Source organism: Hippoglossus stenolepis, chromosome 23 (assembly GCF_022539355.2).
Source record: "Hippoglossus stenolepis isolate QCI-W04-F060 chromosome 23, HSTE1.2, whole genome shotgun sequence".
Classification (NCBI taxonomy): domain Eukaryota; kingdom Metazoa; phylum Chordata; class Actinopteri; order Pleuronectiformes; family Pleuronectidae; genus Hippoglossus; species Hippoglossus stenolepis.
Genome location: NC_061505.1, coordinates 9,186,763 through 9,206,935, shown reverse-complemented (window position 1 = coordinate 9,206,935; position 20,173 = coordinate 9,186,763). Strand labels below are relative to the sequence as shown.

Sequence of the window (20,173 nt, the reverse complement as noted above, 5' to 3'; positions counted from 1 at the left end):
CATCTGTTTTTGTTCACCCATGTGTTTGAATGTCATGCGTGTGTTGTGCCATGTTCTGCTGTTTGTCCCTTTTAGGGATTGCCTGGTCTCCCTACGCTGGCTGCTTTGCACAGCAATCAGATCCTGACTGTCAAGGTTTGTCGGCGGCGGTGTCGCCTGTAGCTGCTCAGTCCGACCCCTCTGCTGTGCACACTGGGAGTAAATGAATCACTGCTGGCTGCTTTTTCTCCGAGCCTGATGATAGAGTAGACACAGGGAAAAAACACCATCTAATTAATCACAGCCAGTCAATCGTCCCTTCCACACTACTGCTACCAGTTTTTCACTCCAGAGATTTCTGTGCATGTGTTCCGTGCTACGTGCCAAAGCAAAGGTGGCCTTTATAGTCCAGTAATATGTAGCGGACTGGAACAATAGGAATCCTGAAAGCAAGACATGGTCTGGCTTGTGTCCATTGATGCTAAAATGAATGGAAGGAACTCCAAGAGGAAAACTCGCCGATGAACCGAGGTGTTTTTTTAAAACCCGTGCCCATGGTTCACCACAAATCCTTCAATCCACCAATTTGGCCTTCAGGATTGTTTCAGCGATGGATGAAGCCACTTAATACCAATGGACACAAGCAGAATAAAGCATGCATTGAAAGGCACAAGGTTAATAAATCAACCCCAACTCAAAGGGTTCGACTAAGCTGGTGTCAGTCTGTGCAGCTCCCGGGGTCTGATTTAGCAGCAGGCATGATGATGATGATAATGATGACAGCGCTTTCGCAGGGGAGGAGAAATTCCCATTTTTCCGGGGACCGCAAGGACACTGTGGCACCCTTGCACCCCCGAGGTGGTAATTACGGTCCCTGGCTCCAAAATATAAGCCCAGACTTCCGAAGCAAACCACCTCAGTGCTGGAAAAGTGTGGATTTCTCTCTCCAATGTGTAAAGGCGCCGGAGCGCGGTCCACGAACACAGGCCTCTCTAACAAAATCTGTTTCTTTTTGCATTTGCCTTCCTCCTCCTTCTTCTTCTTCCGGGACCTCATCCTTCTTCAACCTTCTCTCACCTCTGTGACCTTCGACCTCTTGACCTCACACACCTGCTCAGATGGTCTTCCCTAAGATCAATCATGGCTTTCTTTCCGCTGACCAGCAGCTCATAAAGCGACGTCTCATTAAGGTAGTGGCTGTGTCCTCACTCGTCTCCTCCTGTCCATCGTGCCAAGTCTCTTCATATTACTTCTGTCTGGCCATTCTGCAGTTTGCATGCAAGCCTTCAGACAGACGTGTCACATGCACTCTTATAGTCCTTCTGTTACAATGAATCAATGACTGTCCTACTATTACTTAAACAATGTCCCTGCAAGTTAGTTGGCTGAATATTTTTTGACAATCCATTTTAATAATGGATGACACATTACCAGTATATTTTCACCTTGTAGCTCTACACTCTAAACAATGTGACTTTTTTCAGTCCGCACCTCATGCACAAACCCTATTCTTCTCATGAGGTCCGTTTAGGATTGCATGCATTATTATTTCAGCCGTAAATAAAACAACTGCAGCTCCATCTTTACTGTTGTATGCTACATGTAGCTTTAGCCGAGAGATTCAATAGCACAAATTCTACTCCATGTTATGAATGGAGGCAACCCACATAGCAACCTGCCAGAACATTTCATTTTTCTCTGCTTCATCATTATTTAACTGCTGTAGTCTCAGCTGATCCAACAATATCACAGCATAATGATGATGAAACGTTCGTTATTCTGACACACAGGGAGATCAGGGGCAGGCGGGAGCGCCTGGGCCTCCGGGGCCACCGGGCCCTCCGGGGCCGAGGGGGCCTCCAGGGGACACGGGGAAAGATGGGCCCAGAGGTGTGCCTGGACTAGCAGTGAGTATTGTTTTTCACCTGTCATGGGGAAGTTGGTTTAGCGATTGACATAGAGTTTTCTTTTGTTGTCAGAAAAACATTCAGATATATTTTTCCTGTAAAAATTAAACTGCATTGTTCCCATTAAGCTCATTCATAATGATTTGACTCAGTACCAGAGGGATTTATCCCAATGAAATCCTTTTTAATGACGAGCTACAGTGCAGTTCATTACCCAAATGTTTTAGGCTAAATAGGAATATGCTCTCCAGGAAAATGCTCTTTTCCATGTATTTACGTTTACTTGGTTGGTTTTCATTATAACGTAATATTTTCCATGTCTTTAAGTCTGTCACTGGCATTACACTAATTTATGTGAATTCTGCCTGTGAGAGAAGGAAGAAACAGAAAACGCCTGTCAATTACGTTGAGCCATAAAACCTTCCAAGGTCTCCAGCTGATCTTTATTGACTTGGCTGAGTTCACAGTGGGGGTGCAAAAATATAAAGTGTTGTTTATCCAAATCTTTCCAAGATTTTGATGACTATTGTTTTTAAGCCCCCCCCCCGATTTGCAGTTGCAATACTTGTGTATTCCCTAGGAATTAAACTTCCCTTGCTGCGGTGGTTTATTTTATGATTTACTTGTGCTGCAATGAATCACTCTGAGAGACGGTGGCAAAAATCCTCCGGTGAATGTCACAAAAACGGGAACACGGTTCAAGCATTGACTTTGGCAGAGCAATGTGGACATGGCTTGCGTCTCATTTCTACCCCGAGACCTGCATGAACATCCGAGAGCCAGGCCTGAACCAAAGAAGAGAACAAGGTTGTTGGACGGGGACAGTGAAGGGTACAGGTGGCACAGCATGATAAATGCCTCCCAGCCAACTCGGTATATGAGCTGAACAATGCTGAGCTCTACTTGGCAACATGGCCGCTACGCATCAGAGCAGCTGCTAAAAGAAATGGGGAATACAAAAATAATAATCTAGAGAGTGCTCTGTTGTTAACCAGACAATACTATTTATGATCATTTTGAAATTCTAAGACTTAGCCCGCTGCTCTTATATTAACTGTCTGTTTTCTATTTCCTTTAAGGGTGATCTGGGGCAGCCTGGAGAAATAGGACCTGTGGTAAGACCAATTTTTCTTTCCTTTCTGGAGTCTCACCTTGAATTTTAACAATCATCAATGAAATGTTTGGAAATAAAGGTGGTAGAAAATGTAGTCTTGAGAAATAGCGTGAACCCCTGTCTTACAAATATAGATTGACTGACATTTTGGGAAATAGACCTTCACTGGAAATGGGATGAAACTGCAAATAGCCTGGTTCTGCCAAAAGTTAATTTATTAGGTGATTTGTTTGTAGGAGGAGGGAATATCTGCAGGTGCCTATCTAATTCCAGAAATCTGTTATGTATTTGTCCAGCATTTCTCGAGAACTGTTCATCTTATTGCCGTTACACTTGACATGTGAACCGTTAAGGAACCAAGGAAGTGCAGTGTTGAATTTGATGCGATTTGGACAAATGATACGTTTAACATTAATACACTTTTAATAAACAGGCAACCGGTGCTCTGTAGCAGCGGCTGCTGGGACTCATCAACATAAGTGATGTTGTCGATCAACAGCAACTGATTCCCCAGTTCGGGGTTCTGCGTATTGACTCAGCCTTCACTGAATTTTGAAAAACAGGTGAAAATCTCTTTGTGCAGCAGCAGTGGTGCAGCTTCAGGGGTTCTGTGGACTGAGTCCAGCAGTCGGCCTTGACTCGCTGTGGCTCCATTACTGCAGGAAGGTCACGTTTACAGTTTGAGAAAAGAAAGTGCAACCAGATTCCCCACAGGCCAAACAAACAGCCCATTCCAAACAGGCAGGTTTAGAACGGGCACTGCACTTGTGTTATACCATTACATTCTGGGGTTAAGTGAACCTCTTTCAGCATCATCTATCAAAGCAGTGGTGTTCAGATGCTGCCATTTAGGATATTTTTAAATGTACAATATTTATGAGATATTCGTAAAGTGGTCTATGGCTACTATGATGAATATTAATGACACTTTTTATGACACCCTTCAAAAATGTAAGTTTCCTCAAAAACCTGTTATACAGTAGGGACAAGCTGTTCCAGTTAACAGCAACTGGATACTGCTTGTGGTGTTCGGCAAATAAAGCATTTGATTAAAGTTTCCCCATAAAAGCTCCGCTGGATAGGTCAAGCCAAATTCCAGAGAAGGCAAGGTCGGAAAACGGGACCCGAGAGAACATTTGGTAACTTCAGTCTTCACAAGTGAAGCGGAGGAAAAGTGAAACTGACAGAGGAGGTGTTATCAAGCGCTTTCATCTTCTAATTCCATCGCCCTGGACCTTTTCCACGGTGTGGGAAAGTCTGGTGGATCGGAAAGAAACGGGCAGAGAAAATAAAAGATGATGAGGCTTTATAGAAAAAATCAAGACACATTAACAAGAGAGGAAGAGGAGTTTAAAGCCTGGTTGCTAATCGTTTTCAGGTCAACATGCCGCCCTCTATAAAAGTCTTTATGCTGCGGAAGTTTTCAGCTTTTGTTGACTTTAATTATATCTTTCACCCGTTATCACACTAAGTGGCACACTTATGTTCCAAAATTAGCATGTCATGCTCATCAGAGTTGCAATAGATGGTCCCAGGTGAGCTGCCATAGGTCTCCAGTGCTCACACAACCGCTCGTGACAACTGCTGGAGTATTTCTCCAAAAGATGAACGTTGACTCCGATTCAAAATGAGCTTGAGATGTTTCAATAGAAAATATGGGCTTCTCGCTGTAATTCTTGAAATAAGAAACACTCCTTCATATATACACAGCGTGACGCTAATGTACTTTTAACAAGGAATAATGTCATCATTTGGAGATCAACCCCACCTCACCCTGTGTTAAGCAGCAGGAGATGAGCACGTCCCAGAGCTTGTAAAAAGACGTGACAAGGCTGCTCAGACGCAGCGGAGTTCAGAGCTTCTGTTTCCAGCCAACGGCGGTTTGAAGAAAAAAAGAAGCTAAGATAAGATAATGGACCAGAGAGAGAAGTTTCTGTAAATGATCATTTGGAACGTCAAATCTCTGGAGAGGGAATAAAAAGAAATTCTCCATCGAGAAACACAACACCACACCCTTGATTCGGCCTTTGGAAATCAATATGAATTAGATGTGCACAAGCAACCAGACTGATTGGCTCCACTGAGAGGCCGAGCTGTGATCGGCACCTCCGGATCTGAGTTCGAGGTCGGCATCCTGAGGTTGCTCCTTCACAAAACGTTGCTTCTTTTTACGGCGCTCTCAGACCCATAGCGTCCACTTGACACAGCTCAGCGTTTTTTTATGTAGATGCTATTGTTAAAGAGGCAAAAGTAGATTCCAGACTTTTCCAGCAGCCTTCCAGGACATATGGTGCTGGTTAGGAGGATTAAGCTCTTGTGGAGAAACAAGGAGGAGGGGGAGGAAGAAGAAGAAGAAGAGGAAAAGAGTTTTAGGATTCAATTTGAAATCATCAGTGCCATAAGGTGTCTCTGGGGCAAATTAAGGGGGTCCTGAGCTCTCTAAAGGTGGCTTCCAGCCTTACATACAGTTTTCATTTAGAACTTGATTTGGCTTAAAAAAAAAAGACAAGAAAAGCAGTGGTGTATTGTGTGCTGCATTCCATCCGTAAATGAAAAAACCTCCTCCAGCTGCCTTCTGCTGTTATTCCTTTCAATTATATCACAGAAGTTCACGGATCCACTTTTACATCCTACTCTTTCCATATAACTAACCCACCATGTGCTCGCGACTCACCTTGGATATTTATTTTAATGCACAACAGACATGCATGCAGGGATCTAGTTTTCTCAATGTGCCTGTATAATGTGGACATATCTTTAATATTTTTGGTGTCCTTGACTGAGTTCCCTTTTCCTTTACTGTGAAGCCAAACATGAGGAGCAAAGATGTGACTAAATGTCCTCGGACATGCTCTGTGGTCGCCAACTATGTTGGGGCAAATGCTGACATCAATGGGAAAAGTATTTTCTCGAGGCAAAGTTTTTTTTATAAAAACAACCTGGGTCTTATTGTGACAGGATTTTCGTATCAAGGTCATCAGGTCATGTTTATTGCCCAGGATTTACAGATTTAAAGTTGCTAGCTGCTAAATCTGATAAACCTGCCTTTATGTCAGCATAATATTGTACACACCTCTCTTTGTAGATAAATGGACATAGGAAAATCTCATACTGTAATGTTACACTCTAATCCAAGTATAACTGATAAAGGAAAATCCATCACAAATTTCTATATTTCGGGCATTTCAGAGCTGCCTCTTATTTAAACTTCAAAGTTGACTGGGTGGCCTCCTCCACCATGTGCTGCCGTGTTGTTTACAGTTGTTTTAGCCGTAAAGCTCGTGCGACTGAAGGGGCTTACGAAAGGGAAAAGTCATGTACGCTTAAGTAAAGCACACACGTCCACAATTTTTGAAATAATGGCGGCGAGCGCGTTGTTATGCTAACCTGCAGCTACCCACGGCCAAACTTAAGACCCAGACTGTCAAAAAAATACATTTCCTTTTAAGCAAAAAAGTACCATAATTGAATGCAAATAAAAGTGTAATGTCGCAAAGCCTTTTCACAGATCGTATAAGTCAAACAGAAGCTTTAAACAGAAGCCCTTAATACGCCAAAGCTCCGACATGCAACGTGCTTTGATCGTCGCAAATGTTTTTCCTATAAATGCCGAGTGAGAATCGGACATGCACACTGTGAGGATCTTCGAGTGGCTGAGGGGGTCGACTGCAGACCGAGTGTGGGAATTGACCTGGCAGTAGCCTCATTGTTTGTCATTTCCAAGTCATGAATGAAAGCATCAGACATTCAGGGCTTTGTGCTTGTGCTCGGATGCTCGACTTCAATCGGCGTCCGGTTGATATTGCACGTTTATGGGTTCTTTTCCCTTTTGTGATTGTTAAATGAGCTCAGGTGCAATGTGCTGAGCTTGCGCTGTTGCAGCGGAAATTATTATCTTTTTATCTTTTATTGAATGACCCTCAATTTTACTGTTCTTGAGATGTCAGGGCCCAAAGCTGAGAACAAAAGAAGCAGGATCAGGACTTCCTCGAGGGTTCTTGACTCTCTGAAAAAAATCTTTTCAGCCTGTAGGCCCTGAGTGCTCTCAGATGTAGCCAAGCTAATTAGCACTCAGGCGAGTGGCACATGCTTGCACATACCTAGTGGGTCATAAAGATGTTTACCAAGCCCCACTGAGGTTAGCTAACAAAGACTTTTAAAGGCAAGTGGGAGGAAAACCTTTCTCTCAGTTGGCCGGGATAATGAAAGTTGTTCATTGAGGTTTTTGTTATAAGTGCGGGTGGAATGCACCATAAATAAGCTGCAACTGTGTGGGCCGCTTCTGTAAATGTGAGAACTTGTTGCTGCTGCATTTTCACAAGCTAGTTTTTTACTTAATAAAAAAAAAAGAAGGGGGGGAAACTGAGAATGGGAAAGTGTTGAGCTTCGGTCTCCTGGTGATTGTGTCAGAAACTAAAGAAGATATGGAATAGATCAAACAAACCACTTATTCTCAGAAAACTGGTTATTTAGCCAAGCATCTATTTCATGTAGGTTAGGGTTGGCCGCCACCACCTCGCTCCCATTTCTTCTTCACAGAAATGTTTACAGACAGACAAACTTCAACTTGAACTTGTCTTTGTTGACTACCTTTTTAAAATACAGGCACACAAACCTTTCACATTCCACCACGGGACCGAATCTTTAGTTTTAAGCCAATTATACTGTGTCAACAAGTGTGAAGCCGAATAAAAAGTTGTTGCAGAGGGCTTGTAGAGCACAAGGTCGTCCTGGCCTTGACACAACTGCACGTGACGAGCCAAATGGATCCGTTCACTGTGAATCCCGAGTCGACGGTGAGAAAGAAGCTGGCCAACACGAGGTGTCACGAGGTGTAACAGCCAAGCGCGGAGGTGTTGATGAACAGAGTCTAGCTTTAGCCAACGTGGGAGGAACTAACTTTCAGCTTGGTTTTTTCCTTTTGTTCCTCAAGCAGTCCTGCTGTTTTTAGGCAGATTCGGCAGTGGCGGATCTAGGGGGGGGCAATTATATGTCCACATCCATGCGAAATCATTGATTTAGTAAGGTGCTCATTACAGTTATTCCTGGTTTTCTGTTAGCTCTGTTAGTTGAATATATTTTTTAAATGTTCCATTGTTACAGCACATTGTAACAATTTGTCATATATATTCTCAGTATTGTTAGTATGTGATGGGTTCATTTAAAAAAAAAAAAGACTACTGAGAGGACAGGGGGGACTTGAGGGGCCAATCAGAGTTCAGCTGGGGCCAGTAGCCCCTGGCCCCACATCAAAATCCGCCCCTGAGGTTCTGGTGAAGGAGGCTGAGGATCTGTCATGGCACCCAGTCTCTCTGTGGTGAAATAACAGCAGGTTGAAAATAGAAACATTCCTCCCAGACACATCTATCACCAACTTAGATCTCGAGAAGAGATGTGGCGCCTTTTTGCTCCGTCTAACCCACCGGCTTTGCAAGTCTTTCCAACTATCGGCTTGTTTAGGTAACGAACCACAGTCCGTGTTGGACCGGAGGCGCAGAATGTCGAACAGTCAAAGCAGATAACTTTTCACAGTTGCTAAAACGAACAAAGACAGAGATCAACATAAAAAGATTAAACCGTAAAATATTTAATTATTCACGGTCTCGTTAAGGGATTCACCGGTTTGGTGCAACTCAATGAAATGAGGCACAGAGTGAGTTGATTTTCGCTCTTTGTCGAAGGTATAAAACAAGGGATCGATGTGATTCTGCTCTGCCTGAAGGGGTGTGTGCGCTCACTGTATGAAATCCTACCAAAACCATGCCAGTCTCTGTGCTGTGACCATGTTGGCTGTGGAAATAACATTATTTCCTCTGACATATGCTGTTCTTTCTCTCTCCCACTCTCTCTTGCTCTGTCTCTTGTCATTTATAGGGGCCTGAGGGGCCAGAAGGGCAAAAGGTAAGTTATAAAAAAACATTTCTAGTCCTAACAGCACATGTTGCTTTTCTTTTAAATTCTTATTTAGTCAGGCTGAAATGTGCCTTTTCAGTCCATATGTTAGAATCCTAATGAGCCTAATTCTAACGTAAACCAACTGGGAATTTCTTTACCATTAGAATACTGTTTCGGTTTACATAGTAACTGTCTCGGGGGCGAGTAAATAGAACAACAGGCGAGTTGAGTTTCGACTGGCGTGAGGAGGCAAAAGGAAAAGAGTGATGGAGAAAGACACTGAGCAGAGAATCTGGAGCTAAGTGCTGCAATACAGGCGGCGGGTCCCTGGCGGCGCTGATGTGAGGAACAGATGTAAGCTCTATCCAGCCATCAGGTAGCTGCCAGTGTTTGTTCAGTGTAACCCAATCAGACACTTCCTGTCTGCGCTGTCATCTGTCGGCACGGCCTCCCGTCGGTGTGGGCGTTTGTGCGTGTGTGTGTGTTAAGGGTTCAACGATGACACACCGCCATGTTAATGACTCATAAGCCAGGCCAGAGGCTACTCAATTAGATCTGCCGCCGGTGGACTGCTGTGTTTAGCAGAGAGACCACACCAACGCTTATTCAAGTTTCATCGCCATGGTGATCGATTTGGTGTCATTACGTGAACTAAAGTGAATCATATATTTCAAACTTATCTAAGCTGGAACTATATATTTATTAACTTCCCCACCTTCTCCTTCATCCCAGGATGCTCCAGCTCAGGTTCCCAGTTATATTTTTGATATATTGGAGGAGACCCAAAATGAGTTAGGAATGTTATTCTTTTCATTGCTCCGAGTCCTTGTCCCAATATTTCACCCATCTCTGATATGTAAATGTAACCATGGTAACAGGAAATCACTCATATTATGAGGCAGCGCGAGTAGCCAACATAAGCAAACCACTGTATTTTAAAGCTCAACAGAATTATTCTCCCATTCTCGCCCTCTGCCTACCTACCCAGCAGATCTTAAAATATGACATGCAGTATTTATTTTTGCCTGGTTTTGTAACAAAAAACCAGTACGTGCAGAAGTGGGGTTAGGAAGGATAGACGGGCCAACCCAGGAACACTTCTTGGCTGTTTTTGTGTGGTGTCGACTTTTGACTGAAGTTTTGTTTTGGGCACTTTTTGTATAGGATTTTATTTCATTTTTTGGGTGTTGGGTCCATTGGGAGGTGGTTTGGACACCGCACAGAGAGAAAAGACCTGCATGGTCATATATTTATGTGACTTTTTGATGTTTTCAGTTTCTTTCCCAGCAAAGTACAGTAATTTTTTTTCTGCAATGATACCTAAAGGCCTTTGTGTTTGTTTCCCAGGGTTCCTTTGGGCTTCCTGGAAGCCCAGGTGATGATGGACTGAAGGTGAGCTCATACAAACAGCACTGTTCTGTGTATGTGTGGTGGACTTTTCTGCACGTTTCTTTTAGGATGTTAACTAGTTGTTTGGACTGGTTTTCCATAGATTAGAGAGTTTGAAAGGGAAAATAGTTCTACTTCATTACTTATACCTAGGTGTCTGCTTTTAATTTGAAAAGTTTCATAAGTAGGTTGCTCAGTCAGCTGTCTTGTTGGATTGTTGGTGTGTTGGTGTGTAGACTTTATTGCCACCTAGTGGCCAGGCATGCTCGTTTGAGCATTGGTTGTCATTTTTTGTGTTCTCGTCTAGACAAACTACATTATTTTATAAAAGGATTTTTTTTAAAAATGCAGTAGTGTAGTATAATTGTAGCCTTAGTATGGAATAATGATTCCCTCCCAAAAAACACATTTTTAAAAAGTTGAGAAAGACAACACCTGAAAGTATTTTATCTTCAAACGACCAACTTTAACACTCTTTAATGTTTTCACTAGTCTTTTTTTCTGCACATATGTTGCACTTTTCATATAAGAAAAGTTCCGACTATTCCAGACCGCTCTCCTATACAGGAGAAATCCCCAGGGCCACAAAATACCTTTTGGAGCTGCCTGTGAATCTGTTCTCACACTCAGCTTGTTCCTGCATCTCATTCTCGAAGCCAATTGAGTAGACACAGTGCAGGTGTTTCACAGTGGGGAAAAATGGAAAAGCATATTTATTCCAGAGCAAACAACGGCACAAGTGAAGAGAACGAATGAGGAGATGATTTGAGAGGCACCGTCTTTCTAATCTCAAGCACACATTTACACAGATACGAGTGGAGAGGCACGCACGGCCGTAATAGGAACCAGAGTGAAGAAGTTACATTTTGAAGGGCGCTCTGGAGAAAACAAAAGCTGAAGGCCTAATTCCATACTTGTGGAAGGAGTGTGGTCTGCCAGCACCCATGAAACAGAACTCCAATGCAGTTATTAAACAGAATATGTTATGGTATGTAAGTGTCGCTCATGCAGAAAGTTGAACTGTACACAGCATTGAGAGCAGTGGCACGTTGACTGGCAGACGTCATATTGATCCGACATAGATATCCACCGAGAGTTTGCTAATGCAACCCTTATCAGCTCCAGTTTTATGACTCCATCATCATCACGGCAATGACTGCCATATGTGAGCTGATAAAGATACAAGATTCAAACATTTATGAGGAGATTCACGGCTAGTGTGCAGCGGGGGTGTAGGGGGAGGTGTTTTTGGTGGGTTTGGGTTGGATACTCCCTAAACACAGATCATTCACAGATATTCCCATAATGCTTTATCCAGATGGGTGGGTTGCCATTTGGTATTCCCAGTATTCAGCAGCGGGCCCCTAGACATTCATTTTATGAATGTTAATAAATCCACTTAATCGATTTCTTTTTTTTTTTCATCCTGGCTAAATGTTAATCAGAATCACACGGTTTAAGTCGTGTGTCTGGGATGAGGAAAAGCCACGACTCCTGTATAAAGGATAATGAAGTGGTGGTTTTTGCAGAGGTCCACAGGTTAATTGTTTCTGGCAACAGAGGGACTGAGGCTGATTTCTCAGTTAGAACTCCGACTCACACCAACAGCGAACTCTTATTCATCAGATAGACTTGGCTTTCTTCTTTTGCTCATACTCAGAACCAAAGCGGAAATAATTAGACTTATAAACAGCTTGTTAATCCTTTCTACAGTATGTCTGGGGTTTTAAAATGTATGATGTTTTGTCTAAAACCAACTGTCATGCAAATACCTACCTGTTTACCAGGGACACAGACTTAACCTCTCTAAAGGTCAAAGGTTATCTATGTTGAGGGAGAAAAACGTAAACCTTTTTATATCTTCTGATCTGAAATCCCTGAAATCAGAGTTCACATTGCTTAAACATCACACTCAATACAGCCACTGTGTGTATGTTGTGCTGTCCGTAGGGGGATGTTGGAATCCCAGGATTGGACGGTATCCCCGGAGTCAAGGTCTGGTGCGCACATGTTCTGTGTGCTCTTATTCTTGTAAATTCATCGTGATCATATATATTTTTTGTATATTTCTTTTTTTTTTAAATGCTTTGTCATTTTTCATCCTTCCCCTTCAAAGAAACATTGTTTTCCCGATAACTTTTTTTCCGACTTTACCTTTTTTTTATTTTCTTTACACATTTGTTTGAATTTTTTGCATGAACTGTATTTGCAAATAAGATGAATATGAACATGTTATCTTAATAGCAGATATTCATGTGTATCATTTAAAACTATATTGGTACCTACACATAGGTTTTATTAAATTAATTTATGGTGAAATATATATATGAATTGGGATTTTAGCTTGTTCATTGTATTGACTGTGAACATTTCTAAAAAGCAGATACTTGAGGATCTGTCTGGGGAAAAGTCAGACATAACACGAGAGAATTTCCATGATCTAACATGAATTTAACCCCAGATACAATCTGACCCTCAGTGGCTGCAATAATTCTCCCAACTGAACCCACCTCCCCCTGAGCTTTTCTGCATCTAACACTCTGCTTTCTTTCCCAACAGGGTGAAATAGGAGAGCGAGGTGAAAAGGTAAAGCCCTATTTGACACCGCCAAACGTTATTGTTAGCATCACTCTCGATACCCCACCTTGTGTTAGGACGGCCATCGTGATCAAACGATGGCATCGGCTCGGCCTTTCCTTCTCACAGCTCCAGCTTGTTTGGTTTTTTTCAAAGGGGACTCCCCCTGTGCAGGGAGCGAGTCGGTGATTCAGAGAGTCTCAAAACTGAACCCCAGCTCCTCCGGCTCCAGGCCTCTAAACAATAGCCTCACTGAGGAGAAGCAGCCGTGTTCTCGCCTGCTCCCTAATTCTAATGGTGCCCATTTTCTCTGTAGTTGGACAGCAGCGAGTGGGAGGTGTGAACACCGAGCGAGTCGAGAGTGAGGCAGGCTGCATGGGGAGGTTGGCGATGACTCAGCGTGCTTCATCGACCACAAAACCTGCCCTCAGGCGGTTTGCCTCAGTTGTTGATCCGAGTCTCTTGTCAAACGGAGACTTATTTCCCATCATTAATACTCCTGATTCAGTGTAATACTGTGGTTCAGCAGGCAGCAACCATTGTTCACAGTAACATAACTGTCCTGTGAAGAATAAGCTGGATGGAAATGAACACAATATCGCATAGAAGCTGTAAACTGACTAAGCCATTGGAGAAAGAAGATAATGACGGCTTTTGTTATGTTTCTGTGTCACAGGTTGCATGAAAGCAACTCACAGACTAAACCCTCCTTAGTTTTTAGCGCCCTAAAAAAACTATCCCAATATTTTATAATAAAGAAGCAAAATTTAGAGCAGAGTAGGATAAAATCAAACCAATTAAAGTTATCCTTTGACCCCTTAAAAGGTCTGGCCCTCCCAATTGGGAAACACTGCTTTAAAGTACAATGACAATGCTGCTATCAGACATTATATGAAATTGCATCTGGACAATTTTCAGACTTTGCTTTTCACATATGAAGAAGCAGGAGATTGTCCGGGTCAGACAAGTTCACAACAACAGGGGAAAAAATGTGAAATTAACTGCTGTATTATCACATGAGCTCAAAAGTACATTTTACTAAGGAGCTGGCGCGAAAAGTTACTGAAAAAGGCGGACTCAGACATTTGGGCTCTCAAAGCCACTCAGGAAAATTTCAGGTAAAATGTCCGGACTTCAGTGCTCGTCTGAAAGCAGTTATTAAACACTTTTTGGCTTTGTTAACTAAGAGCCAGCAGGGAAGTTCATGTGGAACAAATACTTTCATAGGGAAATGTCATAATTATTTTGTACAATGTACATTAATGTCTTTGGCACGCGCGCTCAAGAATGTTAGTATAGGACATGAATCAAATAGTATTTGAGATTGATTGATATTTCAATCAACCACAAGCTCATGGTGAGACCAGAGGAAAAGTCAGTAGATCCCCAGAGTGTTCTGGATCCATTTCTCATGGACGATGAATGTATGAACAAAATTTAAAAAGGCAATCCACCCAATTTTCTTGGACCAAAGAATTTGACCCAACGCCGCCATCCCCAGAGCCGCTAGTGTGGCCAAATACAGCCCTGACATCCAATCTGCTTCATTCTGCTCAGATGGAAAACACGTGAATTTAGAAACCATACTCTTCCCAGCTGATGCCAGGAGTTCTCTGATCTCCATTATGCCCCCACGGAGTGCATTACATCATCTGAAATCAGTCCTATTTGAACCACGTGTGACGACTCTGCTAGTGACCAAAGGGAATTTAACATGCACAGTAATGGCACTTCATCTTTGCTGCAGCGTGCTCGGATTTTCCTCCAAGCGTCCATTAAGTTGTTTTACAGTGCAGTCAATCACAGAAAGGGAAGATTTGTCAAAGTCCTGCTGTGTGTTATGCATGTCCAGTCATGCATAAAGATAAAGAAATCGTGTTTTTCTTTAGATTTTCTGTTCTGCACTGACACATTCTTTTACGATTTTTTTGTGATTGCCTCTGTGTGATTTCATCGCAGGGTGATATGGGTGAAGACGGTCCGAAAGGCGATATGGGGGAGAAGGTACGTAAACTCCACTTCTATCCTTTCATTCTCTTTTGTTTCTGTCTTGGAACCTGCTCTGAGAAAGAGTCTGGCCGTGGCTGGGAGACTTAAAAAAAAAAGAGGTTGATGTCGGCCATCTGAGAGGAGATCTGTGGAGAGAAGTAGCCGAGGTCAAGTGCCATCAGCAGTCCTTTGTGCTTAATGTAGACTTAATTGCTGTGCTACGCCGACTCTACTTCCTTCTGCTCGGATGGCTCCTACAATAATTTGGGACCATTTATCATCAAGACAGCTCGTCAAGTTGGGATCCATTTCCAGCAAACGGCAGAGTCCAGCTCGTGTGCTGGACAGATTGTTCAGATTCATAATTCTCTCAAAAAATCTTTTGTTCTCGAGATTGTTTTGTTTTATTTTGCGTTAATTTACGGACTTCGTGTCCAGAGTCAGATTATACATCCCTTCCAGAACTTGCAACACTGCCTTTGTTATTATTATCTCGCAACAGCAGTATTTATGAAAATAAATCATTCCTATTTGTATTGGGTGATTCCACGGCAACATTTGGGCGTCTCTGCCCTTCAGATTTGATTTAAAGCATTTCACAAATTAAATAATTAGAGATTGGAATAAATGATCCTTTGAAAATGTTGATTCAGCTTCTCACACTTCTGGGAAAAGATAATAATTGTTTCCAAATTTGCCAAAAACAAGGTACACATGGTAACAGAACAGGCAGCGGAGAAATCCTGGATTAGGTATAAGAAAACAAAATATAACTGATAGAGCAGCAGCAGAATAGAAGCAGTGTACTCAAAATGTCAATGTCAATTTATTGCTGTGCAGCAGAGAACAACTTTGATAACTTCTCACTTTATGGGTACTCTGGTTTTTAAAAGAGTGCCGAACACGGCTGCCAAGAAAGACACCATTTGAGGGAAACAGATGCAGCATATCATCTGTGGAAAAATGAGCGAACAAAAAGGGAAAGTGGAAGGCGATAAAAGTTTGCAGCTCCAGCGCAGCTTTGATCTGTTCCACCTTAGCGCAGTAAAAGGAAGGGGAGAGGGGGGGAGAGAAAAAAGAAAAACATTTTTTGCAGGAATGATAAAGAAAAATTGAGCGCCATGGGAATTCAGACTCCTGTAGCCAGTCATCTGCCATTCATTCTTCGAGAGCAGACGGGCCCGTGTATTTTTCAATAAAAAGGGACAGAAAGTTGTGTAAAGAGCTGGAAATCCTGCAGATCTTTTCATTAGATTAGATGCGATGACCTTATCTTAGCGTTTTTTTTTACAGTGTAGAACACATGGCGGGAATAATTGCTTTTCAATCAAGACGTCTACCCAGATGAGTTTAACATATGTCACACACACACACACGCACACACACACACACACACACACACACACACACACACACACACACACCATGGGCTGATTTATTTTTCAAGTGAGCACGCTGAAAGACGGGATGGGCCGGTGGAGAAAAACTGCACGTCGTTCCACAAGCTGAAGCTCGACAGACTCTTGACTGCTCGTCCCTGATATTTATTGTTTTATATATCAGAGAAGAAACCGGAGAATAGAGGGGGCAGCTTGAGGTGTGGGGGGAGGGCATCTTCACTCCTCCAGGCCCGAAGATGCCAAAGTTAACAATACACAGCACGCACTGCGGGGAGAGTGTTGTAACATGGGGTGAGAGGTGAGGCAGCGAGCGCTTCAGGACGGAGAGCAGAGAGACCTCAGGGAGAAGTAGGATGGGGGGGTGGCGATGCAAAACTTTGGATGATACAAAGGGATAATGATGGGGGGGGTTTGTGGAGTGCAAAAAAGACAAATATACATTCTTTAAGATCGAACTGTGTCCCAAATCACCCACTAATATAGTGAGTTCACCATTTTGTGATGCAGTCCAAGAGTTTAGTGACATTTTTTATACCCTATATAGTGAACTTCTCAGATAACATTTATAATGAGGTTGTTGTACGACATAATCCTGCGACAATGACTTAATTAACTTTAGAGAAAATGCGCCGAGTAGTGTCTGAAATTGTTTTTTCTCTTATGCCAATGAGTCCCTATATAGTGAGTAGGGGTAAGTGAATGATTGATTTCGGACACAACCGAAGTCTTGTACCTTTCATCAAAAAACGACATTCACAAATTACTCCGATCCTTAAACGCAGGGTTGTTAAGTTGTGTCTGAAACACATTTTGTCTTGTTGGTTGAAATCCTCTTTACGTCCCGATAGGAGTTTAATAAACTCAGCCAATAATTTCCTTCAGACTGAATAACGTGATCGGCTGGCTTACCTGTCTCATGTGTTTTTGGCGCGTAGCTTTGACGAGTGCACCAATGGGAGGGGGTGGGCTGTATCAGTTGCATATTTTCAAAGTGTAGCTTGCTCTTGCTAACTTTTCCAGGATTACCAACCCTGGCTTTAAAAGCGTATCGGTACCTCTCATTGATTTGCAAAGTCGGTATTGATATTATCAAACAATATAGTGGAGTTAAAAAGTATCTTGAAATTCTACCTCAAACAGTGTTTGAGTAAATGTCCTCTTTATATATTTACTACCTGCTGCGTTGCTTAATCATCAGCTGTTTCCGACGGCCTGTTGTCCATCTCTGGCCTCCTTTTAAAACAAATCATTACCACAGTTAAAAGCTGGAGTTCTAAACCATTTACCTGTGCTGCACTCTGCCTAAGTGTTTAACTAGGTGTGAAATTAACTTTGACTCTTCTCATTGAAAAGTCGAACCTCGCAGATAGGAATATTATTTAATGGTTTAGAAAAAAATAAATAATGACAGAATAAACTCGTGAATTGGTTTTGGGAAGTTCCGGGCTGTGAACGCTTGGCTCTGGCCGACGTGGCACAGCGATTTGGTATAAATTTTGAATCCTGAGAACCGGTCCAAGCTCTTGTGAACTGGTCTGGGTTCAGCCTGTTGGCGAGGGCCTCTCTCTAGCCAATCATAATCCGTGTTGCCTCACATGTATCCAGGTTATTTAGCTGAGGCCTCTGAATGTGGTCACCTCTGCTAATGATCCTAATATGAAGTATGATTCGAGGGCGGCGACGGCATTTAAACGTGACATTTCGTCGCTAACTCTCGCTCCGGCTTCTTTGCTCGCTGATTAATTCTCTCCATCTCATTCGCTCTCACCAGGGAAACAGCTGGGGGGAGGCCCTGATTTACCAAACATGCATTAGAAGATCTTCACGCTATTATCTTTAAATATGCAGTGACAGCTTTGGGTGCCTATAATAAAATGGAGCTGCGGCGACAGCTCTCCGTCCTGCTCTGCTCTGCGGTTAAATCACACGTTGTGGCCCCGCCGTGGTAATTGGCCCAGCTGGGACATTTCAGCGCCGTGCGCCACACCTCGACTCACCTCCCAACTCCACCGCTTTTTCCGTCTCTTCGTACTTCACATGGAAGAGATCGAACCAGCGAGAACTCTCACCCGCTTCTTCAACTCGGTTTGTCATGACGGGAAACGTCAGTGGTGTTTATCAGCTCGGCGGCAGGGGAGGGGAGTGTTAATTGCGTGTGTAGCGTTCCCCGATACTTGTTTTCACATGGCGTGTGGTGACTCTTGGATTAAAAGTGTGTAAACTCTGCTGTTAAGTTGATTTCTTTCCTGGAATTAGATCCTCATGGTGAAATTTAACAACACACGCTAGCTTCATCATGAGCTTTGCATCTTTTTGTACAAGATATAACAATGAAGCACAGATGTGGGGCATTCTTATACATCCTTGCCAAAGAGAAACAGGTCCCTACTTTGATGTATGTTTGTGGAAACAATTATTCAATGGAGACACAAAAAAGTCAGAATAATTCCTCTTTTATTAGGATTTTTATGTCAACCACATCATGAACTCCATGTTGTTTCTTAAATATGTAACCAAAATCATTTTTACTTCATGAAATCATGTGAAATCACGATCCTCTCAGGTCATCTTCATAAAAATGCACTTGTGAAAATGTCCATATTAAAATTGGAATTATTAGTGTTAGTTTTTAAGATGGGGATAGAGGCGCCCCTAAGTATGCAACAAAGCCCAGCTGTAAATGGTGACAGTTTACTGTAAAAAAAATAAATAAACGCCATAATTAAACATGCCTTGTGTGCTATGCCTCGTAATGACTCCCATAAAAAGCTGAGGGCGAGCGACATTCCTTCTGCAACTTCTGAGCATTAGGCGTATGTGCAGTGAAACCACAGTCCACACCAGAGCTACAGACCCCGTCTCCTTCTCTGCAGTCCCTTTTCCCACCAACCGCCCATAATTACGCTTATTGGCCCCTTATTTTATGTCTGTTTTTACTGTACACTGCAGTAGTAACGCAGTGCATCAGAGAGGGCTTGGTTCTGGCCGTCTGGGTTCTAGAAAAGTGTGATATAAGTAGCGCTGTCGCCTTCTGGTTCCACACCCATACCTGAAGTGATGCATTGAAGAAAGTGATTAAATGGCTGCGTTTAGTGCAGTATATCTATCAGGCTCCTTTCCTCATGTACTGTTGGGGATCTTTATAGTGTCAGACTCTTGACAGTGTGAAAACCACAGCACTGTAGTAAAAAATAAAAGTTTTCTCAAGCTTATAACAGCATATAATCTTTCTAATGTAACTTTTCACCCAGTTTTGTCAAGACAAGTCAGTAAATACAGAATAATGTCCTGCATTGTACAGAAAAACTAAGGTTCTTTCATTGCTTTTGTCACTGTAATTGCACAGTAATAAAAATTCCTTTTGTGACTGTAGAGAAATCCCTGTTGAGTCTCACATAACCTCTGTCACGGCAGTTTTCCGTGCTGTACCTCTCTGATTTTTGTTTTTACTTTTATCCTTAGGGAGACGCAGGCTCCTCTGCAGCTGGCATCAAGGTAAGAGCTAAGCTACTGTCAGTTTCTTGATCTTCATAAGGAGTTGGTTGCCCCAGTATTTTGTAAAAGTGTCATTCTGATGTTCTCTCACACTCACTGGTGCAGCAGAGCTACACTTGGACAGACCAAGAAAGTGTTTGCATGTGTACAGTTAGCTGTTAGGTTGAGTTGAAGTCTGATACTTTTTATATTTAAAAATGTAAGCATCGGACATTTGGGTCTCATCGCTTGCGGCCGACAATGCGTCTCTGAAGCGCAATGAATCCTGGGATAGGTTGGCCTCTATCCACCCGAGCTTTCGTTGCTCGGGGATGAAAGGACGCATTTGTCGACTGCATCTGTCAAAATGGGACGGCCTAGTCGCACCGCTGCGTTGGAGTCGGTCTTAAAATGCAAACTGCCCCTGATTTGGGATCCAGTTTATGTTG

The 20,173-nt window shown here is 42.7% G+C and overlaps 1 protein-coding gene across 15 annotated transcripts in view; it reads left to right on the top strand.

Annotated features, from left to right (window-relative positions):
• The window catches only part of LOC118102448 (collagen alpha-1(XXV) chain), a 146,415-nt gene that overhangs the window by 102,907 nt on the left and 23,335 nt on the right, over window positions 1-20,173 (top strand). For 13 of the 15 annotated variants that reach the window (XM_035148642.2, XM_035148638.2, XM_035148643.2 and 10 more), the window contains exons 7-15: window positions 1,098-1,169; window positions 1,770-1,886; window positions 2,966-3,001; window positions 8,875-8,901; window positions 10,243-10,287; window positions 12,235-12,279; window positions 12,844-12,870; window positions 14,821-14,865; window positions 19,713-19,745. In XM_035148642.2, the coding sequence (XP_035004533.1) occupies window positions 1,098-1,169; window positions 1,770-1,886; window positions 2,966-3,001; window positions 8,875-8,901; window positions 10,243-10,287; window positions 12,235-12,279; window positions 12,844-12,870; window positions 14,821-14,865; window positions 19,713-19,745 (447 nt within the window). Of the gene's footprint in view, window positions 1-75; window positions 136-1,097; window positions 1,170-1,769; window positions 1,887-2,965; window positions 3,002-8,874; window positions 8,902-10,242; window positions 10,288-12,234; window positions 12,280-12,843; window positions 12,871-14,820; window positions 14,866-19,712; window positions 19,746-20,173 lie in introns of all 15 variants that reach the window. The other 2 variants (XM_035148635.2, XM_035148641.2) reach the window with 2 other exon arrangements.